This window comes from Juglans regia, chromosome 3 (genome assembly GCF_001411555.2).
Source record: "Juglans regia cultivar Chandler chromosome 3, Walnut 2.0, whole genome shotgun sequence".
NCBI classification, from domain to species: domain Eukaryota; kingdom Viridiplantae; phylum Streptophyta; class Magnoliopsida; order Fagales; family Juglandaceae; genus Juglans; species Juglans regia.
In genome coordinates, this window is record NC_049903.1 from 31750276 (window position 1) to 31771110 (window position 20835).

Consider the following 20835-nt stretch of genomic DNA (forward strand, 5'->3'; position numbering starts at 1 on the left):
TTTACTTGACCTCAATGATTTATTCTTTCAACTGAGAACCCAGATTTTGGCACTAGAACCCCTTCCCCCTATAACCAAAATTTTCTCTATTTTGTTTCAAGATGAACAACAGAGACTTCTTCAAATTCAAAATTTCCCATCAAAGCTCCAAAGCTTAGCCGCTCACTATAGTGGCTCCCAAAAATCACCATTCAAATGCTCGAATGAAGTTACTGTACCTCATCTTCCAAATGAATTATGTTTAGCTAATCCAATGTAGTAGAAATTTAGTGGATATTCTTTAAAATATGACTTTCACTAACATTTGGATAAGCCAATTTCAGTGCTCTTAGAGGCAGCTAACAATTTTCGTCTTGTAAAATATAGGAATGATTAATAAAATTGGAGCCTTTTCCTCTTAAAACTAGAAAAGAAAAAACTTGGTGTATTAGCATGGGCATATATACCCAAACATTACCATAGAGTTTTGTTACACAAATAAACTCGTGTATTAACACACTACTTGTTATGGGTGCGTCAACGGTGTGTTGGGCGTATAAAATATGGGATTTAGAAGTAAATTTCTTCTATACGATAACCTTCTCTTCTAAATATAATATTGAAGTCCATTGAAATCAATGGCTAAGGCTACGACTGCTAATATTGTTCATCGATCTCTTTCAACTAGTTTTTATGTTCTTTTTTGTGTGCAAAAGCTTTTATACAAAATAATTCAACCTCTGAAACTAATTCACACTTTTTAATGTTTAAATAATGCTAAATACAATCATGAATTGTGTAAGCATCGTATATTCATTTTAAAAAAAAGTGAGATCTATCATTAAAAATTTAAATGTCCATGTCAGATTCATATAACTACAAATATTATTTCTCCTTATAACGAGAAATTAGCTATTACAAGTAATTGATCATATAAAATTGTTTATCATTAATTGTTAGAATTAGTTGTTTAGTTGTCGTTTTGTTTTAACATGACTGAACTCTTTTTTGCTAATCTGTAACTCTTTTAACCTAGTCCAAAGTATACATAGTTTTGACTTTATATATATATATATAGAGAGAGAGAGAGAGAGAGAGAGAGAGATTTTATAAATATATATAATTAATATACTTTTTTTTTCTTTTATAAATAATCCCATCTTCCATTCACACTTATATATTAATATGACTCAACGAAGTGGTTTTTTATATTAATCATTTAAATGAAAAACGCTTTAAAAATACTACAGATTAAAAATGACACAATTTAAAATCAAACACAATATTTCTCCATATATAGATTCCACCATTCTCTTTATTCGATATTGACTACAAGTACCAAATATATGAGTGCATGAAGGAAGCTAGTAAGGATGATAACGGTTGAGGCCCAACCCAGTAAAAAGAGAATGATGGGCAACCCAATCCAATTAACCATATTGTAATTTGGGGATGGAAGGGTGAGTATGGTAGCAGGATAAATGCTACTTATCATGATCTACACATTATATATTAATATATGATTTGTTATTTTTATTATTTTATTTAAATATTAATATGTGTGTTTAAATAAAATGATAGAAATGAAAAATTATATGCTGGTGTATGATGTAAGTGATGATAAGTAGAATTTATCTAAAAAGTAGTTGTTGCGAACTTGATAGAGACTCCACAGTAGAGGGCAAGACCTTACCCAACAAACAACAGACACTTAAAAGGATACGAATGGATGCTTGGGTGATTTTAGATGATATGTAAATAAGAAATAGTTTATAAATAATAATAAATTATTTGTTAATAATAATAAATAATAGTGAAGTTGTTGACTTACCAAACACAATCTTGACTATTTTAGCCATACTTCTTATGTTTATTTTTAATTCTCTCTTGGAAATTGAAGCAACTATTAATGTAGATCCTCCACAGCTGTAATTTTTTTTTTTCTATATGACGATTCACTTCTTTATTTTTTTTCCATTTAGAACATATATATTTGAGTAGTGTCATATGTATTTATAATTTTACTTATAATTTTACGTACAAGACTCATTTGATGAGTTTCTTTTTTAAATTCAAATTTTGAATTTCAAATTTTATAACTTTCGGCATATCAATAGTTGACACGTGGAGAAGTAAGTTTTTAAAAAGTTTTTCTTAAATAAAAGTAACATTTTTCTATATATTTCTTCATCTTTTATTTATAGAGTATTGCTATGTTAGGGGCCCGAAAGAAAGGGACCAAAAGCACGGCAGAAGGGAAAAGGAAGGGGCTTGATTATGAGATTGAAGACAAAGAGAGAGGGAGTTAGGGCAAAGTCTAGTTGTCGAAGGCTGAAGGGGAATTTTAGAAGCTCTAAACGGTGCAGTTCATAAGAGGGGGGAAGCTACGGTATCGTTTAGTTATCAGGCAAGGGATGGGGTGAAATAGTGTAGTTTCTTATATTTGCTTTCAATCAAAACGTTGTGTTTAAACAACAATCTGTTGTATGGGCTTTTTAGTCATTTTACTATAAGTTTGTTAGGATCATGCATATGATATGCGCAGGAAAGGGAAGAAAATGATTATTCTAGAATCTGAAAAACTGTAATCTCTGTTTTTGAGGTTTTTGGATTCCTAAAAAATCTAGATTTATGAAGTTACTGTGATTTCCTTTGTCATCTCCTTCACTACTTCTTTGTTACGTTACAATCATCTATTACACTTTTTATCAATTACATCATCATACTTCTAGATTCATAACAAGTGGTATCTCAGAGCCTTCGTTCCTCGTGGCTGACAACACAAGATCCAAGCAACACAAGCAGGAAGATCAAGAGCAAGCTATCCAGCACCTCACTGAAAGGGTCGACCAAATTTCAGATATGCTCCACACCATGTTTGAATGGCTTGAAACGCCAATAGCACCTACCACCACTAGAAAAAAAAAAAAAATAGAAGTAAAAAAAAAATCAAAACATGCTTTAGAGGGTAATGATCCTAGAAGAGTATTCACTAAAGGCATTAAACAAGACTTCCCACAATTTAATGGAGACAACCCAACAGGTTGGGTATTCAAAGCAAATCATTATTTTGACTTTTATCAAACACATTCTACACAACGTCTATTAATGGCTGCCTATCACATGCATAGGGAAGCATTTATATGGTATCAAGATGCACCAGCTGGGAGACCTTCACCCAAGCCCTCTTAATTAGATTTGGTCCTACAACTTACGATGACCCGATGGAGACCTTGACGTGATTGAAACAAACCTCAACAGTGGCTGCTTACAAAGCACAGTTTGAAGCACTATCTAATAGACTCAATGGCCTTTCAGATGTGCACAAACGCGGCTACTTCATCAGTAGGTTAAAGGATGTAATTCGCCTACCATTGAAAATGTTTAATCCAATTAGTTTAAATGCAACATTTGGATTGGCCAAAATAGAATAAGAGTATCTCATTAGCACACGAAGAAACCAAAAAATAGGGAGTGACAAGGGGGTCTTACTTGTGGCTAGGTAGTCCATTGAAGAGAGCAATAAGTGGTCCAGGCCCATGGTACTTGCAAAGAAAATTTTTTCTACCCAAATGGACGAAAAGCATAGAAAATGACTATGCTACCATTGTGACGACAAATGGCATCCATCACTTGTGTATAAATCTCCTAAAATCGATTTGCTACATGGTTATGAAGATGCTGAAGTTGAGCAAATGACCAATGACATGGAAGAGAAGCAAGTGTTTGAAGCAATGACGGTGGAAACTAAGGAAGAGGTGAACTGGTTAGAGACCTTGGGGCCCATTGTTTGGAATTTTTTCAAACTATCTTTATAATTTATAAGTGATGGTAGAAATGTGGAACTTAAAGGGCAAGAACCTCAGCCCTTGTCCCTTGAGGGGAGTAGTAAGGCCATGTTGGCCTTGGTGACAAAGGGAAAAGGAATTTTATTGCAAATTCAATTGGTGAAAAAGGGAAAAAACAATGTTGTGAACAACACAGAAATTAGAGAGTTGTTGGGGCAATTTCAAGATGTATTTGAGGAACCTTACTTTTCCTCCTCCAAGAAGTCATGACCATAGAATCATTTAAAAGGAGGGCACCACACCCATTTCCAATTGACCATATCGTTACCCCTATTATAAAAAAACTTGAAATTGAGAAAATAGTGGTTGACTTACTTAAATATGGGGTAATTAGACCCAGTTTGAGCCCTTTCTCTTCACCAGTATTATTAGTGCGCAAGGCGGATGTGAGTTGGCGTATGTGTGTTGACTATCGCGCACTAAATCAGCAAACAGTGATGGAAATTCCTCATTCCAATAACAGATGAGTTACTAGATGAGTTGTGTGGTGCAACTATGTTCTCAAAACTAGATTTGAGGTCAGGGTATCATCAGATAAGGGTGGTACCAGAGGATGTGGCTAAAACAACATTTAAAACTCAGAGGGGCACTATGAGTTTTTAGTGATACTCTTTGGGCTTACAAACACTTTTTAATTTCGTACCGTACCGACTGGTACGATCAAAATTTTCCCTACTAGCCACTGGGCCCGTACAGGTACCTCATACGTTTTGTACAGGCCCAAATACCGACCGATACCGGTCGTACCAGCCTCAATTTCAGCCTGTACCTGCCGATATTTCGGCCTTCCATTTTTTTTTTCATTTTTTCAAACTACAAGCTTATTTTTTTACCCTCAATTCAGACTACCCTATTTATAATTTATATATATATATAATTTATTTATATATAGACTATTATTTTAGAATATAATTTATATATATAATTTATTCATATATCGACTATCCCGAAACGGTACACGAAACGGTACCGGTATTGAAATATTTCTTTCCAATGCCTTGACCGGTACGGTATTCAAAATATTGCTTACAAATGCCCCTTCCACTTTTCAGGGGCTGATGAACCATGTTTTTAAATCGTATTTACGTAAATTTGTACTAGTGTTCATCAATGATATTTTAGTTTACAGTGCTGGCTCGAAGGAAGACTTGTTCACTTAAAACAGGTGCTGATCTTGCTACAAGAGCACTAGCTTTATGCAAAGCTGTCCAAATGTAAGTTTGGGGTGGATGAAGTAGATTATCTCAACCACATTATTTCTACCAGGGGAGTAAAGGCAGATCTTAACAAAATTACCTCAATTCCGGAATGACCCACTCCTAAAAATACTAAGGCCTTGAGAGGGTTCTTGGGCCTAACGGCTATTATAGGAAGTTTAGGGTATGGTATGCTGGTAGCCCAACTAACAGGTCTCTTGAAGAAAAATGGCTTCTTATGGAGCAAGGAAGCCGATCAAGTTTTTGTAAAACTGAAGGAAGTGGTTACTCGGCCTCCTGTACTAAAACTTCTAGATTTTACATGCCCATTTATCATTGAGTGTGATGCTAGTGGAAAGGAAATTGGGGTAGTATTAATGCAATATGGGCAGCCTATAGCCTTCCTAAATAAGATATTGAAGGGTAAGTCACTTCTTCTCTCCACTTATGAGAGATAATTACTAGTTTTAGTGACTGCTGTCCAGAAGTGGCGCCCCTATCTATTGGGGCAGTACTTCATAGTGAAAACAGATCAACAGGCCTTGAAGTTTATGCTAGAATAGAGGGTGGGCACAAGAGCACAGAAAAAATGACTCAGTAAGTTAACGAGGTACGAATTTAAGATAGAATATAAGAAATGGAAGGAGAATATAAGAAAAATGGCTTCTTATGGAGCAAGGAAGCTGATCAAGCTTTTGTAAAACTGAAGGAAGTGGTTACTCAGCCTCTTGTACTAAAACTTCCAGATTTTACATGTCCATTTATCATTGAGTGCAATGCTAGTGAGAAGGGAATTGAGACAGTATTAATGCAGTCTGGGCAGCCTATATCTATTGGGGCAGTACTTTATAGTGAAAACAGAAAAATGACTCAATAAGTTAACAATGTACGAATTTAAGATAGAATATAATAAATGAAAGGAGAATAGAATTGCTGATGCTCTATCTCGAAAAGGGGAATAGGATAACTTCGAGGAAGGGGTGTTGGCACAGATTTCTGTTCCAAAATTTGATTGGATGGAGGAACTAAAAGGGAGTTACCAGTTGTCCAAAGAGTTTTCAGATTGGGTAGCTAAAGCAGGGAATTTCTATTGTACAATCGTTGCTTGTGAAGAAAGGAAGGTTGATGTTAGTGCCTAGGTCACCTTTTATTACAAAGGCGCTCCATTACATACACACTAACCCGATGGCTGAACATTCGGGGTACCTCAAGACTTATCAGATGGCAAAAAATGATTTTTATTGGTTAGGAATGAAAAAAGACATCAAAAAGTGGGTGCGAGAATGTGAAGCGTGCCAAGCTGTTAAATATGAAACAATTCTCTCAGCGGGTCTAATCCAACCATTAACAATACCCCAACAAGTATGGACAGACAAGGACTTCCAAATTCCAATGGAGATACTGTAATTTTTGTGGTGGTGGATAGGTTTACAAAATTTGATCATTTTATGGCCCTATCTCATCCCTATACAATAAAGGGTGTGGCTCGGGTGTTTCTATCCTCGGTGTTCAAGTTACGTGGAATGCCAATAACTATTGTGTCGGATCGTGATCCTGTGTTCCTTAGTTCATTTTGAAAGAGTCTCTTTACTCTTTAGGGAGTTACACTAAATCTTAGCTCGGCCTACCACCCTCAAAGTGATAGACAGACCGAGACTTTAAATAAAAGTTTGGAGGGCTACTTGAGAAGCTATGCAGGCCAGAAACCTAAGACATGGGGACAATGGCTACCACTGGCCAAGTGGTGGTATAACAGTGGCTATCACAGTTCGACAAAGATGTCACCTTTTGAGGCTTTATATGGATACCCACCCCCAAAGCTAATTACTTATATACCCGGGACTTGAAACAACAACACAATCGACCAAATCATGAGGAACAAAAACCATATTTTAGAATTCTTGAAGAACAATCTCAAGGCAACACAAGATCGAATGCAAATTTATGCAAACATGAAGAGAACCGAGAGAGAGTTTAATGTAGGGGATTGGGTGTACATTTGACTTCAGCCATAGAGATAGAAGTCAGTGGCCGAGCGCCACAACCTAAAATTGGCTCCCCGTTTTTATGGGCCGTTCAAGGTGATCAAGTGGCTGGGATCAATGGCCTAAAGGCTGGATCTACCATCCACGTCCAAGATCCACCCAGTCTTTCACGTGTCCTGCTTCAAGAAAAAAAATTGGGGAGAGTATTCAACCTATCCATGTTCTATCGCCCACAAACGAGACATAGGAAGTCATACTTGAGCCTGAGTCAATCTTGGAACGCCGCATGAAACAGTAAGGCCACCGTGCCATGACTGAAGTTCTGGTCTAGTGGGTTGGAGCTCCCATAGAGGACAACACCTTGGAGAGCTTGTGGAGCCTTAGAACCTTGTACCCATACGTTGTGGGCAAGGTTTTATAAGGAGGGGAGGTTGTTAGAGGCTCGAAAGGAATGGACCAAAAGCACGGCATAAAGGAAAAGGAAGGGGCTTGATTCTGAGATTGAAGACGAAGAGAGAGGGAGTTAGGGCAAAGTGTAGTTGTCGAAGGTTTAAGGAAAATTTTAAAAGCTCTAAATGGTACGGTTCATAAGGGGGGGGGGGGGAGCTACGATTTCATTTAGTTATTAGGCAAAAGATGGGGTGAAATGATGTAGTTTCTTATATTTGCTTTCAATCAAAACGCTATGTTTAAATAGCAGTCTATAGTAAGGGCTTTTTAGTCATTTTACTATAAGTTTGTTAGGATCATACAGATGATATGCGCAGGAAAGGGAAGAAGATGATTATTCTAGAATCTGAAAGATTGTAGTATCTGTTTTGGAGGTTTTTGAATTCTTCGAAAATCCAGATTTATGAAATTATTTGATTTCCTTCATCATTTCTTTCACTACTTCTTTGTTACGTTACAGTCATTCATTATACATTTTATCAATTACATCATCATACTTTTAGATTCATAACATGCTACTATACCGCCCCACTTATAATGCTCACTTTGTCAAATTGACGTGGCACCACCACATGGTGCCACATGATATATGATATGTATGTGTGTGGGTGCATGCACGCAAAACAAAATGACATACAAAAATACAAAAATATGAAAATCAAAATCATATGTCCTCTTTACCCTTTTATGTTTGTGTGTTTTTTAAAAAAATAAAAATAAACTACCTAGCACCTGCCACATCAATTGAGTAAAGTGAATGGTATAACTCTGAAGCTAAGCAATATCATTTCTCTTTCTCTTACGTAAAACAATGGAATGATTACGAATCCGGACATGTCCCAACCAAAAATGGGATATAAATATATATATATATATATATAAATTAAACACAAAAGATGACAAGGCTTTTATATTTGTCCAGTGTAATTAGATTTTACACTTAAAAGATGTTGTCTTTACCTTTAACAAAGTACCAAAGTGTTTTGTTCGGAAGAAAAGAAAAGCATTTAGATCGACCACAAAGCCATATATTAAAAATGTGGGAAGATTGGAATACGACATTGCCTTAAGCAAAGCAGCTAAAGAAGAAGGAACGACACCACATTCCTTCCCTTTATATTATTCATTTCCCCACATTTTTGTGTAGTGTGGGATCATTACTCTCTACTCTCTCCCAATATTACGGCTTTTTTATCCCTAAAATATCCCAAACACCTACATCCACGGCATCTACCAATCAGAGCTTGTGCTGACGTAACCTCGTGGCCCCCACATCGGCTTGGGGATTCGCGTCCCCAAAGAAAACGAGTTGTCCTTTGGGTCCCTCGCTAGCCAATCTCCTTCCCTCCCTCGCTTTTAACCGTGCGATTAGAAAAGCAAACGACCTTGCGCCAAAAAGCGCCCCCCCCCAAAAGCTCACACTCTCTTCTCTCCCACTCGCTGAGATTTCAACACCCTCACAGGACTCCGTTTCCCCCGTCATCGCCGGTTCTTTCCGCGCTCGGAGGAACAAGACTTTTACTCTTGATCCATTGGTTTCGTTTCTCTTGCGGTAATTCTTTGCTTTGCTTGTAATCTACGTCGGCTTGAGATTTTTTGTTACTCTGCCCTCCACTGACTATTACGTTTCGGATCTTTGTCAGAACCGACGAGTTTTTGCGAGAATTCTACTCTACGGGACCTGCATTTCCCTCCCTTTTGTTGAGGTAAGCCGCTCTAGTCTTCGAGGAACGGTGATCTCATCTTTGGCTTGTGCGTTTCTGTTTTCTTTATGATCCGTTTGGTTGTTTGGAAACTGGGGGAAAATATATGAGGAAACTGGATTCTTGCATTCTTACAAAACGCCTGTTTGATTTGAACAACTTTCCGGTAGACAATGCAGGACTTCGTTTCATATTTTACGGTGCTTTTTATTTGCATCTGCTTTCTCAGCAGCCAAACAGAGCTAGAATCCACATATATATATTTTAATATTTGAGATGTGATAAAGAGATCTTAATTTGATATTTATCTGATATTTTGATCGATGTGTTTTTTTTTTTTTTTTTGGATCATTGAGTTTCTTAATTTGGCTCTGATTTTTTTTTTTTTACCCATGGTTTTATTTCAATCTTGGAGAATATTTGCAAATGGGAGCCGGGAGGGTGGGGAGGGAGAATTACATTTTCTTTAGTTAACGTATCAGGCTTAGAAAAAAAATTGATTACCGTATCAGAGGTTTTTTTTTTTTCTCTTTTCTTTAACTAACAAGCTATTGCGATGTCTGAAGCACTGCTCGAAGAAGATTCAATTTCTGTATCAATGGAAGCAATTTTCTGTTTCTGATTAAGCATATATAAATTAACCTAAATCAGTAGAGAAAATTGGATAAGAAGCAGAGGCTTTTCTTCAATTCATCATTTCTTTGACTTTATTTAGAAACTTGTGTCTTTAGTCTGGCAAGCCCGATATTTTCTTTTCTGGTACATATGTCTTCGAGATGGGTACCTTTTGTTGTGAAAAAACCAACGACAATGGGATACAAGTGAAAGCAAACACAAGCAAATCAATCACACGACACAAAATTAACGTAGTTCGATAACGTGACTACATCTACAGAGCTGTAGAAGATTTTATTATACTGAGGAATCACAAAATACACTTTGGAGCGAAATCACACTGTTCAGAACACTTAGAGCATGCTAAACTGTTCATTAAGTACATATTTATAATGTTACATGGCGAAAATTTTAATTTTTTATGTTATTCACTCAAGTGGAGTATCAAGGGCACTTCGAGTGAACTCTCTGTCTGAGTTTCGCTTGAGCGACCTGTCAAGCGAACTCTCCGTTCGAGTGAGTGTCGAGCGGGTGTTAAACGAACTTTTTACTTGGCTCTTTTTGGATTGCAAACAGTGCCAAAAATCTTCTCCAGGGGTCTACCTGTCCAAGCCTGCGCTCTATGGCCCAATCTCTTGAAAAATCTTTCAAAAACCATAACGCATCATTCTCAAGTCGAGTTGTCAAATCGGACTGACACACCAACAAAATCAGGCTCCACAAACCCAACACCTTTTCCTTTTTTTTTCAACAAAGATTCTTATAGAAGTGTTATTAGAGAGCTCAACGAAAGCTTGAAAACTCTCTATTTGAGAAAGACGCTAGAGATACAATCATACAATAGAACATAGATACCAGCTTTGTTTTTTAAAACGTACAAGTCAAACAGTTAAGTTCTTTGATGGAATAGCAAATATTTAGAAATTAGCCTTAAAATAATTATACCCAATGTCTCAACATCGGCTCAAGATCACACCAGGAAGAAAATGAGATGATAGGAGGATAAAATCTCAGCTCGTGTTGAAGAGTGTTAAAATAATTGGGTGAAAGAACTCGACGGACTTTGCTTGCTTGATTAAATTTAGTGGCAGGAAGTATGCACTGGTTCACTGATGGGTCCACCTTGACATGTTAACTACTGATGCCAGCATTCACATTCACGTTCAATCTTTAGTGCAGATGGTTCTGCTCATTTTCTCTGTCAATCCCTTCAATCTTAGAAGAATAAGAAGCCAAAAAGTGTTCATATATATCATTTCCAAACGGGAAATGAATGAATTATTCTCTCATAATCAAGAAAAGAAAAGACACATGCATATATTTGGAAATTCTAATTTTGTTGTATATAAATTATATAATGTTTACTTGATATTAGAACTGCATGGTAGTTTTAAGCGGTAGATCGGCAACATAAAATATACACTACTCTAAATACTTACCATAATTCTTGAGATGGTCGGCAAGATTTGTGCAGTTGACCAATTAGAAACTCCCCACTTTATTTTTTATTTTTCCTATTAACCAGAAAAACGATGATGAGGTTCTGAATGGGTAAAATATATAAATGTCATTGTACTTGATCAGACAGTCAAGACTTTCTTTTTTTGTTCTGTTTTTTGTACAATGGCCTAAAATGCCTTGGCTTTTTTAATATAATATTTTTTTCCCCTCATTTCTCTTTGTAAGTTTGATTACAGCAGCTAATTTGAGTCCTATGCTCAGCAGCAGCTCCTTTGTGAACTTTTCGCGTAATAAGAGTGCAATAGTGAGCAAGATCCTCTTCTGGGGCATGCACCGGAAGCCAATTTGTGCCAATGAAGCTTGGGAATTATTTGATTCATGCCATCTAGTGTACATCCAAATAATGAGTTCTTAAGACCTACCAGAGAAATGGTAATCAGTTCAGAACTAAAAAAGAATTCAAAACAGGAAAAAAACTGTAAGATAGTGAAGCAGAGGGTTCCATCACCCCAAGCAAGTCGAAGTCCAAAGTGCCAAGACAAGTTAGAAGTCCGAGTGAAATCTTCAGGAACTGGTCAGAGGTCATTTGTCAAGGTGAATACAAGTAAAGAAGATGAGCTTGTCAAGTACATGTCAAATTTGCCAGGTTATCTCCAGCGTGCTGAGAGAGGAGAAAACAACCAAGATAAAGCTTTGAATTTTGGGGTTCTAGATTGGGCACGACTAGAAAAATGGAACTACAAGCAAAACCGAATCCCTGCAAGAGGAGGTGATAATGCACTATGCAGAAGCTGTGATTTATCGTCAAAAGCAGTTGATGGGTCATCTACCTTTTCTAGTAAAGTCCATAGCAAGATGTCTTCTGAGCTACCCTCTTTGCCTCATCCTAGTCTCGACTCTTCTCACAAGGATGGCCATCCTCAAGATGCCAAACTGTCCAACCTGAATACTGTACAATTTCATGATTTTGAGAGTGCTTCCAAGAGCAACATGGATGGGCAGCAAAAGGTACCCTGGACATATAAGTCTTTTAGCAGAAGTTGCTCCGATATAATGCTTGATAAGGGGAAGAGAAAAGATTTAGATCATATGATTACTTCAGAAATGGGAAATTCTGCAACTAGCTCAGGAACTAATGGGGTCTCTCTCAGTCGGAAGTACGATGCAAGTGCTTGGGATGGTGAAGCTAAGAAGAGCATAAAGGAGTTGCAAGATTCAAATATTAAGAGAAAAGATGGAGATAAGAAAATTCCCTCAGAAATACGATCATCGCATTCAGATTGGAGAAGTTATGGTTTCTCTCTTCATTCAAAGGAGAAGCTGAGCGCTGGCAGAGGGGAAAATAGGAAGAGGATAGAGGAGTTGGAACAATCAGATATAAATCTCTTTAATCTATGTTCCCCGGGTGAGCACACCAACATTGTCCTCCTACCAAAAGAGTTAACCCAAAATCAAATTTCAGTATTCCAACTTTCACAACCCAGAGAATCCAAGAAAAAGTCATCTGAGGCACTGAGGAGCAGTTCTTCAGATAACTTTTCTGGTAAGGATGTTCACTCTGAAGTAATCTGTTCTGATGTTCCACACTCGTGCCCACTGCCTTCTGGAGAGACTGATCCCACATCAGACATGATACCAGATAGCCTGATCAATGCTCAGCATAATAAGCTTTCATCTGCTGCATCGCTCAAATCCAAATTCCCAAACAAGACATCGAAGATTCTTCCTAAAGGCATATATGCAGAAGGAAAGGACTTAGACCTCAAGCTCAATAATTCAGATGTTCATACTGCAAAAGCAGCAGATGAAGAAATCGCGGTGCTGGAAACTAAAAAAGACGGAAATCCATCACCCAATCACCGGTTTAGCTTCATCAGCTTGGGTCGTCTGGGTAGAAGTTTCAGTTTCAAGGAGGGTTCATCTGTACCGAAGTTGAGCTCCTCAAATGCTAGTGTCAAGTCTGGTCCTGTGAGGTCTGAATCTTCTGCATGTTTGGATACTTCAATCAGAGAGAAGCCAAATGTTCCTAACAGAGCCAAGTCCAGCCCTTTAAGAAGGTTATTTGATCCCATACTGAGGTACAAGGTAGCTAATTCACTGCATTCTGCTGAAACCCCTCAGCCAGTGAAAGCAAGTTTAGATTTCATCAGCTCTAGCCCATCTAGAGTCTGCCACTCACTTCAAAAGGAGAAGCATGAGGCATCGAACATCCAAGCCCTTTTGCAACTCAGGGTAAAGAATGGGCTACCTTTGTTTAAGTTTGGGGTTGAGAACGACAGAAACATTCTTGCTGCCACCATGAAAAATTTGATTTCATCAGGGAAGGATGACTCAGGTGGAAATTATACATTTTACTCTGTTAATGAAATTACAAAGAAAAGTGGTGGCTGGATAAGTCAAGGAAGCAAAAGGGATAGTTGTGGCTACGTCTATAATGTAGTTGGTCAGATGAAGGCCTCCAGCACTTGCTTCTCTGATTTGAGTGGACCGAATTCCCACAACGATTATATGGTCAGAAAATCTGTCTTGTTGGGTGTTGAGCCAATGCAGGAAGATCAGGAACCATTGAAGTTCCCGCGAAAGAGGGAACTTGCAGCTGTTGTTGTCAAGATCCCTTTTAAAAACTTAAGCCCTGATGGAATGCAGAGTGATAAAGAGTTGATGAAGAAGCTCTGCATGACATGTTTGCCAGAAGGCAGATGCTCTTGCAACTTCAAAGAAAATAAAAACTTAGATGGTATTACAGTTATACTTCCAGGCGCTGTACATGGACCACCAAACATAGGAGAGCCTTCGCCACTGATTGATCGCTGGGATGGATCATGTGACTGTGGAGGTTGGGATGTTGGCTGCAAGCTGCATGTTCTTTCCAACCAGAACCGAAGCAGTAAGATTCATGTGACATCCAAAGCTTGCCCTATTTCGGACAGTGTTGAACTTTTTGTCCAGGTACTGCTTTTATATCTAGGCTTCTGTTTTATCTGTGCAAGTGTTCACATATTACAATTAACTGTAAATATTGTACTAATGTTCAGGAAGAACCCCAGGAGAGCACGCCCTTCTTCAGATTGACGCCAATGAAGGATGGAATCTACACGATTGAATTCAACTCATCGATCTCTTTCTTACAATCCTTCTTCATTTGTGTCGCCATTTTAAGCTGTAATAGACCCATGGATCCCCCAGCAACAACCAAGATATCTGAGGAACAAGTTTTCAAGGAGCCCTTTCTGAATGAGGATGGGGGAATACAGAGAAGAGCGGCTGCAAAATATGCTCCAAGTCCGCCTCTTTCCCCTGTTGGAAGGGCCTAGTTTCAGGTAAGGAACCTGCCATCTAGCTGCCAATCCTCTTCAAAATAGCTAAAGAGGCATTGAGAGAATTCCCCAAACTCAGATGTCTTGCAGCGAAGTTTGATAAAGGACTATTAACCGGACTGCCTGTTCTGTTCTGGCAGAAGACATGTATGCCCATTGTAGTTTTGTGTTGGTTTTACTACTGCACCAACGTCACCATTGTACAAAAAGCAAGTGTCATCAGCTATACAAGTACAACATAGCCACTTTAGGGAGAACTCTAAAACTACTGAATGCTCGTTAAAAGGTGGAACACTGAACGTAATGCCATACTTTTCTAGGCATGCACAGTTCTGTATAAATGCTCCATTCTCTCTTTTAATAATGCGAGGTCTTTTCTATGGAATGCTTGACTCAAGATATCCGATTTGCTAATATCATTGTACAGCCTTTGGGTACTAGATCAGGATTTGCAATTTTTTTATTTGTTTGGTCTTTGTGGTAACTTAGTGTTGGAGAGAGAGAGAGAGAGAGAGAGAGAGGAGAAAGAGAGAGAGAGAGAGAGACTGCAATTCAAATTCAAGCAAAATTGCAAAAAGAAAAAGAAAGATTTTTGCTCATAAGCTATAAATTGAGATGGGTTTCACAAATCAATAGGTGAAGCATGATGAATACAGATAAACCATTGACCATCAATCCTCTCAAATACATTTGTAGCAAACTGTACACCCCATTTGCTACCTTCAGTCTTGACGAATTCCCTGCAAGTAACATACCCTACATCCCCCTTAACATGAACCCTCACATCCTTCAGTTGAATCTCTAGTGGGAATTCATAGTCCGCCCATACGAACTCCCAACTTTCCATAACATCATCATGACCCGAGATCCCATTTGCACCTGGGTGTACAACACAGACCTCGTCGCCTTTGGCCCAAAGCTTTTGCATAGCAGCTAAATCCCCAGTTTTGAATGAGTCATAAAATCGAGCATTTGCTAGCAGTACTGATGTCTTGCTATCCTCGTGGAGATTTTTAAGGCTATCCCTAATTTTTGCTGCTTCAAGATAGTTTTCCTCAGCGATGGCAATCTGCAGCTCCCGCTCTAAGGCTTGTTCATCCATTGTAATGCTTTCACCGCCTAAGGGATCCTGTGTGTCCTCTCTTTTCCCTTGACATGGTCTCGTTGAGACCAAACTGGAATCTTGTTGAAATAATTCTGCACTAAGCACATAGAGTTAGAAATGCACAAAACTTGGGTGGTGTAACCATTAATTATGAGTACAAGCTTACAGGGGCATTGAAGACAATAAATAGAATGCCAAAGCATCTGACTTACTGGATCTTCCAGTTTGTAAACTGAGGTGACGATGACCGGGCAAGACCTGGACCCTATGTCTTCGACCAAAGGGTTTAACTAAAACTACACCACATTGCTTCAGGGAAGATTCCGAAAGATGATGAAGTGTAGCAAAACTATTGACAAGTGAACATGGCAAGCTATAAACTTCTCTGATGGTAGAAGCAATACCCTATAGAAGTAAACGTTAGGACACTGTGAGTGACAGAGACTCATAAAAGTACTGCGGACAACAAATGTTGAGAGGCAGAAACTTTGGACTTTAATTGTCTTGCATATCATTTTTCACACGAAGAAACCATCTGCATCATATATGCAAATTGAGTAATCTAATTTTAGTATCAACCTAGGTAAACCTTTATTTAATATATAATACCAGGAGGTTATTTGTGATATCCCAACAACCCTTAAACTCTCAATACGAGTATTCATCAATTTCAACCTCAACCACGATATTTAATCAAGCCACAACTGCAGTACTTGAGAAAGCCGTTAAGCACTTGTTCAAGTTTAAACATTTTATACTTTCTTCCTCATCTCGTACTTACCAAAAGCCAGAAGTTTATGTATTTACAATATTTTCCAAACCCTACTGCCTCAAAGATAGAAAATTCGAAAGTGGGTTTTTCCTAGAACAAGAAACTTAAACATGTCAATAAACCCAGAAAAGTTATCTCAAGGAAATTACTCAATTTAGCTTCGGATAAGTTATAACAGCAATTATGACGATAAGCACTTGAGCCAAACGAACCATGAATTTAAACTCCCAAGCAAAGTAAAAGATTAGAGGAGGAAACGCAGAACTCACGTTATAGCAGAAGCTAGACCCATGAAGCGGCATGATTAAGGGGCTGATTATAGAGAGGCCAAGAATTATGAGGAAGAATTAGGATCGGGGTTTTTGAACTGTCCCATACAGAGGACTGGGACTGCTATTTTAGTATTTATCTACTCGGAGATCATTAGCGAAAACTTTGGATATCGGCAAGGGAACGAAGGCCATTTGAGGAAGATTGAAGAAGGAAAATAGGCTGGGCTGGATAGTCGGTGGAACTGAAAAAGAGCTGGAGTGGGCTGGGCTGGGCTGAATGAATGGGTCTAATTGATTTTCACCACTAACATTTAGGCTCTGTTTGGAATTTGGACTGAACTCAACCTAATTTTAAATTGAATCTAACATCCAAACACTCTAACTCTTAAATTATTAAACTCATTTCAACTCAAAATCTTTTTACACGTGAGACTCATAACATTTTTCAACTCAACACATATTTACACACGGGACTCACAACCTTTTTAAACTTTCCATAAATACATCTAATCTCATCTTAATATCTAAACATATCTTAAGTAGGCCTCACAAAACGCACTCTACCATTTCAACTCACTATCATTCATAAAGTACTCAATTCAACTCAATATTCAAATGGGGTCAGTTACAACTCACACAAATATGATGCTAAACATTTCTTTTACATAAATGAAATGAACGGTGGTTTTGTAAAATTAAAATTCAATTTTAACGAAGGGGCATGCTTAATATAATATATTAAATTGTAAAACTTATTTCTTGAGAAATAGATATAATGTATGATATTAAGGTATATCAGTTTGTAAATTTTCTTTTGTAAGATCTTTTTATAGATTTAGCACTTTCCATTTTGTAAGATGGTTCTCGAAATTTTGAGTATTATTTTTTAAACAAAAAAGTTAGCCAGGTTTTGTGAAAATCATTATGTGAACAATATTAAATATTGTAAAACTCACATGTCAATTCGGATCGAAAATTAGAACAGATCTTTAAAATTAGGCATCATTTGAATAAAAAGTATTTCATTTTATTTCATTTTATCATTATAATTTTTTTAAATTCTCACACAAAATATAATAAACAATTCAACTTTTTTCAATTCTCAAAACAATAATAATATTAAAAAATAATATTCGAATAATATTTTATTCAACTTTTATCTCATCTCAATTCACTATTCAAATCTTAATCCAAAAGTCCAAATATTGTGATGGTCCGTTATATTAACCAAAGCCAAGATTGCAACAAAATTTTTTTAAATGCAAAAGCATGTCGTTTTGCTTATGAAAGAAGAGGAGAAGGTCTCCCAAGTATTAAGAGAAACTTCCTAGACATAGCTACGATTCAATATTTCAGCCAAGTTAGTAACCTCCAAAACATTGTAAAGGTTCTCTGCTTTTAACTTTTGGGGTTAACAAACATTCTAAGATATAGAAAGCACCTTTTCCAAACAATATTAATATTATGATGTCTGCCATTTGGCCCATTTCCATCGTTCTTGTCACCATTGCACCTCAGATGCTCCAAAGAAACTGCAGGATATCCTAGGTTTTTTTTTTTTTTTTTTTTAATTTATTTTAGTTTATGACTTAATTGAAGAGTTATGATCTAATCGAGATCTTCTGATAATATTAGTTATAATAAAATAAATATAAAGAAAATAAGAGTGTTACAAAAGAAAGAAGATGAAGTATCCAATAATATCTCTGAAATATCGAATTCATTGCATGTATAATCATATTTTAGAGGCTTTTCGTTTGACGAGGGTGTTAGAGGTATCCATGTAATTTAGACTTCACAACTAGCTCTATTAGAGTATTGATATTGGTTTCATCAAAATCATCTTTAAAATTTGATAAAAAGTATATATTTTTCATAATTTCAAAACTTCCATATCTATAATTTCACATTAGATTAGCGATTCATGAAAATAATAATATAATATTATTTTTTTAATAATAATATTTTTAATTATTATTTTTTCATATTTTACAATTACCCTATCTAAATAAAGCTTAACGATTAATAATCAAAGATCAAAGAGAAGGCATCCCAGATAGCATCAATAACTTTTTTACTGGCCTGAAATTAGATGGTAGAGTCGGATTTGTTAGCTAATAATAGTATATTATTATAACAAATAAAAATTGCAGTAGCTATAACTCTATAGTATTAATCCTATACGAATTTGATTTAATTATTATTTAAAGAACAAATTATTATATTATTGTACACAGTTTATGTAGGAAAAAAATTGGTTTTAGTTTTTATAATAAAATATTACTTTTGATGATGAATAATACATTTTCAAATTTAAGGATGTATTTAAAATTATTATAGCTTAAAATTTAAACTTTTATATTTTGATGAAGTCAATATAAATGAATTTATCTATATTTTTTAAAATTTTGAAGATATATTGACTTTTGATGAAGCCAACTTTCAGCTTTCAGGATCTCGTACGACATGATAAGTGTCTAAATATCCTCTTATATTAAGAAAAGCTAGCTCATGAAAAGTCCTGTCCAGTTTCAAAAGAAAAGTTGGTGGTTGGATATCATAATTTGCATACCCAATTTGTCACAAAAACTTAGAATTGTAAGCCTACCTACCCTCGGGTTTGAAATTTGAGGATTTATGGTAGACTGGTCATCAACAATTGGGAAGCCTACAAGTACATGTACGTGCCTCTCTGTCACCTTTTCGATTTCCTTGTTTTCTTTATTTCCTTTTTTTTTTTTTTTATTCCAAGTTCCCATTGAAGTTAATTGTGTCCAATATCAACCCAATACACAAGTCGATCTTTATCCTATTTTTGAATTATGATTCCAATAAAATAAATTAAAATTGCATTTAAGCCCTTGAAATTGAAAACACATGGATGCAGGAATTAAAGTAACTCACGTACGTAATATGATATGATTTTTTCCAATTATAATGAAGACTGAAGACATTAATTGCCGATATCTCTTGTCAAAAAAAGGGCATCCACTTCTAATTTCTTTTATTGGCCGTGGGGGATTGCCCTATAATCATAGAGCACAATTGGATCATTTCAAATTAAAAAATGAGACATGCAAGACGAGTGATTAAGCTGCATGCATGCCTTGATCCATATATTTTATCGATAAGCTTGCAATCTGACTATAAATAAATGATTTTAGGCCTCGTTTGAATAGTCACATGAGATGATCTGTGAATAATAGTAAAATAATTTGTGAATAGCAGTAAAATGATTTGAGTTAATATATTTTGTAGAATTTTAAAAAATGAAAAAAAAAAGTTGAATAAAAATATTATAAAATTAAAATATTGTTAGAATATAATTTTTATTTTAGTATTTGAAAATGTTGAATTATTTTTTATATTTTATTTAAAAGTTTGTGAAAGTTATATATAATGATTAGGTAATGATTAGATGAAAAAATTTAAAATTTAAAATTAAAAAATATTTATATTTGTGATATTTTGATGTTAAGATGAGATAAAGTGAAATGTTCAGATTATCTTGCAATCCAAACGAGACCTTAATTAAGGTCCTAAATATAGAAAACAACAGCCTGAAAGAGTACTAGTACTGATAATATTGGAAGAAGAAGATAAGATTAATTAGTGTAATTATCGCAAAAGAATTTCATAAACTGCATGTAGCCAATCAGTCTCATGATCTGACCCTACATTGTCTAATATTGTTGTCTTCTTCCTTCTCCCTCGATCCATTTTATAAGTTGATAAAAAGGAAAGAACCTCATCATGTCATGATCTGTAGCTTTCTTTCTCTTTCTTTTTTTCTCCTCTTTTTGTATCCACCGTTGATGAGCGAAGAATACGCCAAATTTGAATTTGTCAAACATCATTCAGAAGGGGAGAGCAGGGGGAATCTGTAAGGTCAGTGTTCAGTGGGGACCCAGAAATAGTTGTGTTTTCAGCTAGCTAGGCATATTTTGATCCCATATTGGTGTTTGTTTTGGAAGAAAAAATGGGCAGTCTGCAAGTTGCCACCAAGATGTTTGATTCTGCAAATAGATGGTTTTGTGTGGTCCTCCTGAATGTCATAGAGCAAACCACTAGAGCTACTTTGATGCTAATGCAACAAACAAATTAATCCAATTCGATGGCTTTGAGTTAGGGC

General features: G+C 36.2%; 2 protein-coding genes and 1 long non-coding RNA gene across 3 annotated transcripts; 1 reads left to right on the top strand and 2 right to left on the bottom strand.

Moving 5' to 3' along the window:
* Positions 1 to 11502: 11502 nt before the first annotated feature.
* On the bottom strand, positions 11503 to 11803 carry LOC108979290. Its single transcript, XR_001994178.2, has 2 exons — positions 11746 to 11803; positions 11503 to 11655 (listed from the first exon to the last, which is right to left on the bottom strand). It is a non-coding gene; the product is annotated as an uncharacterized LOC108979290 (long non-coding RNA).
* On the top strand, positions 11598 to 14913 carry LOC108979286. Its single transcript, XM_018949943.2, has 2 exons — positions 11598 to 14186; positions 14273 to 14913. The coding sequence occupies exons 1-2, from the start codon at positions 11616 to 11618 to the stop codon at positions 14549 to 14551; spliced, it is 2850 nt and encodes a 949-aa protein (XP_018805488.1). The 5' UTR covers positions 11598 to 11615; the 3' UTR covers positions 14552 to 14913.
* Positions 14914 to 15122: 209 nt separating this feature from the next.
* LOC108979287 lies at positions 15123 to 16895 on the bottom strand. Its single transcript, XM_018949944.2, has 3 exons — positions 16701 to 16895; positions 15872 to 16064; positions 15123 to 15751 (listed from the first exon to the last, which is right to left on the bottom strand). Exons 1-3 carry the CDS (start codon positions 16731 to 16733, stop codon positions 15177 to 15179), a joined length of 801 nt encoding a protein of 266 aa, XP_018805489.1. The 5' UTR covers positions 16734 to 16895; the 3' UTR covers positions 15123 to 15176.
* Between the last annotated feature and the right edge of the window lie 3940 nt (positions 16896 to 20835).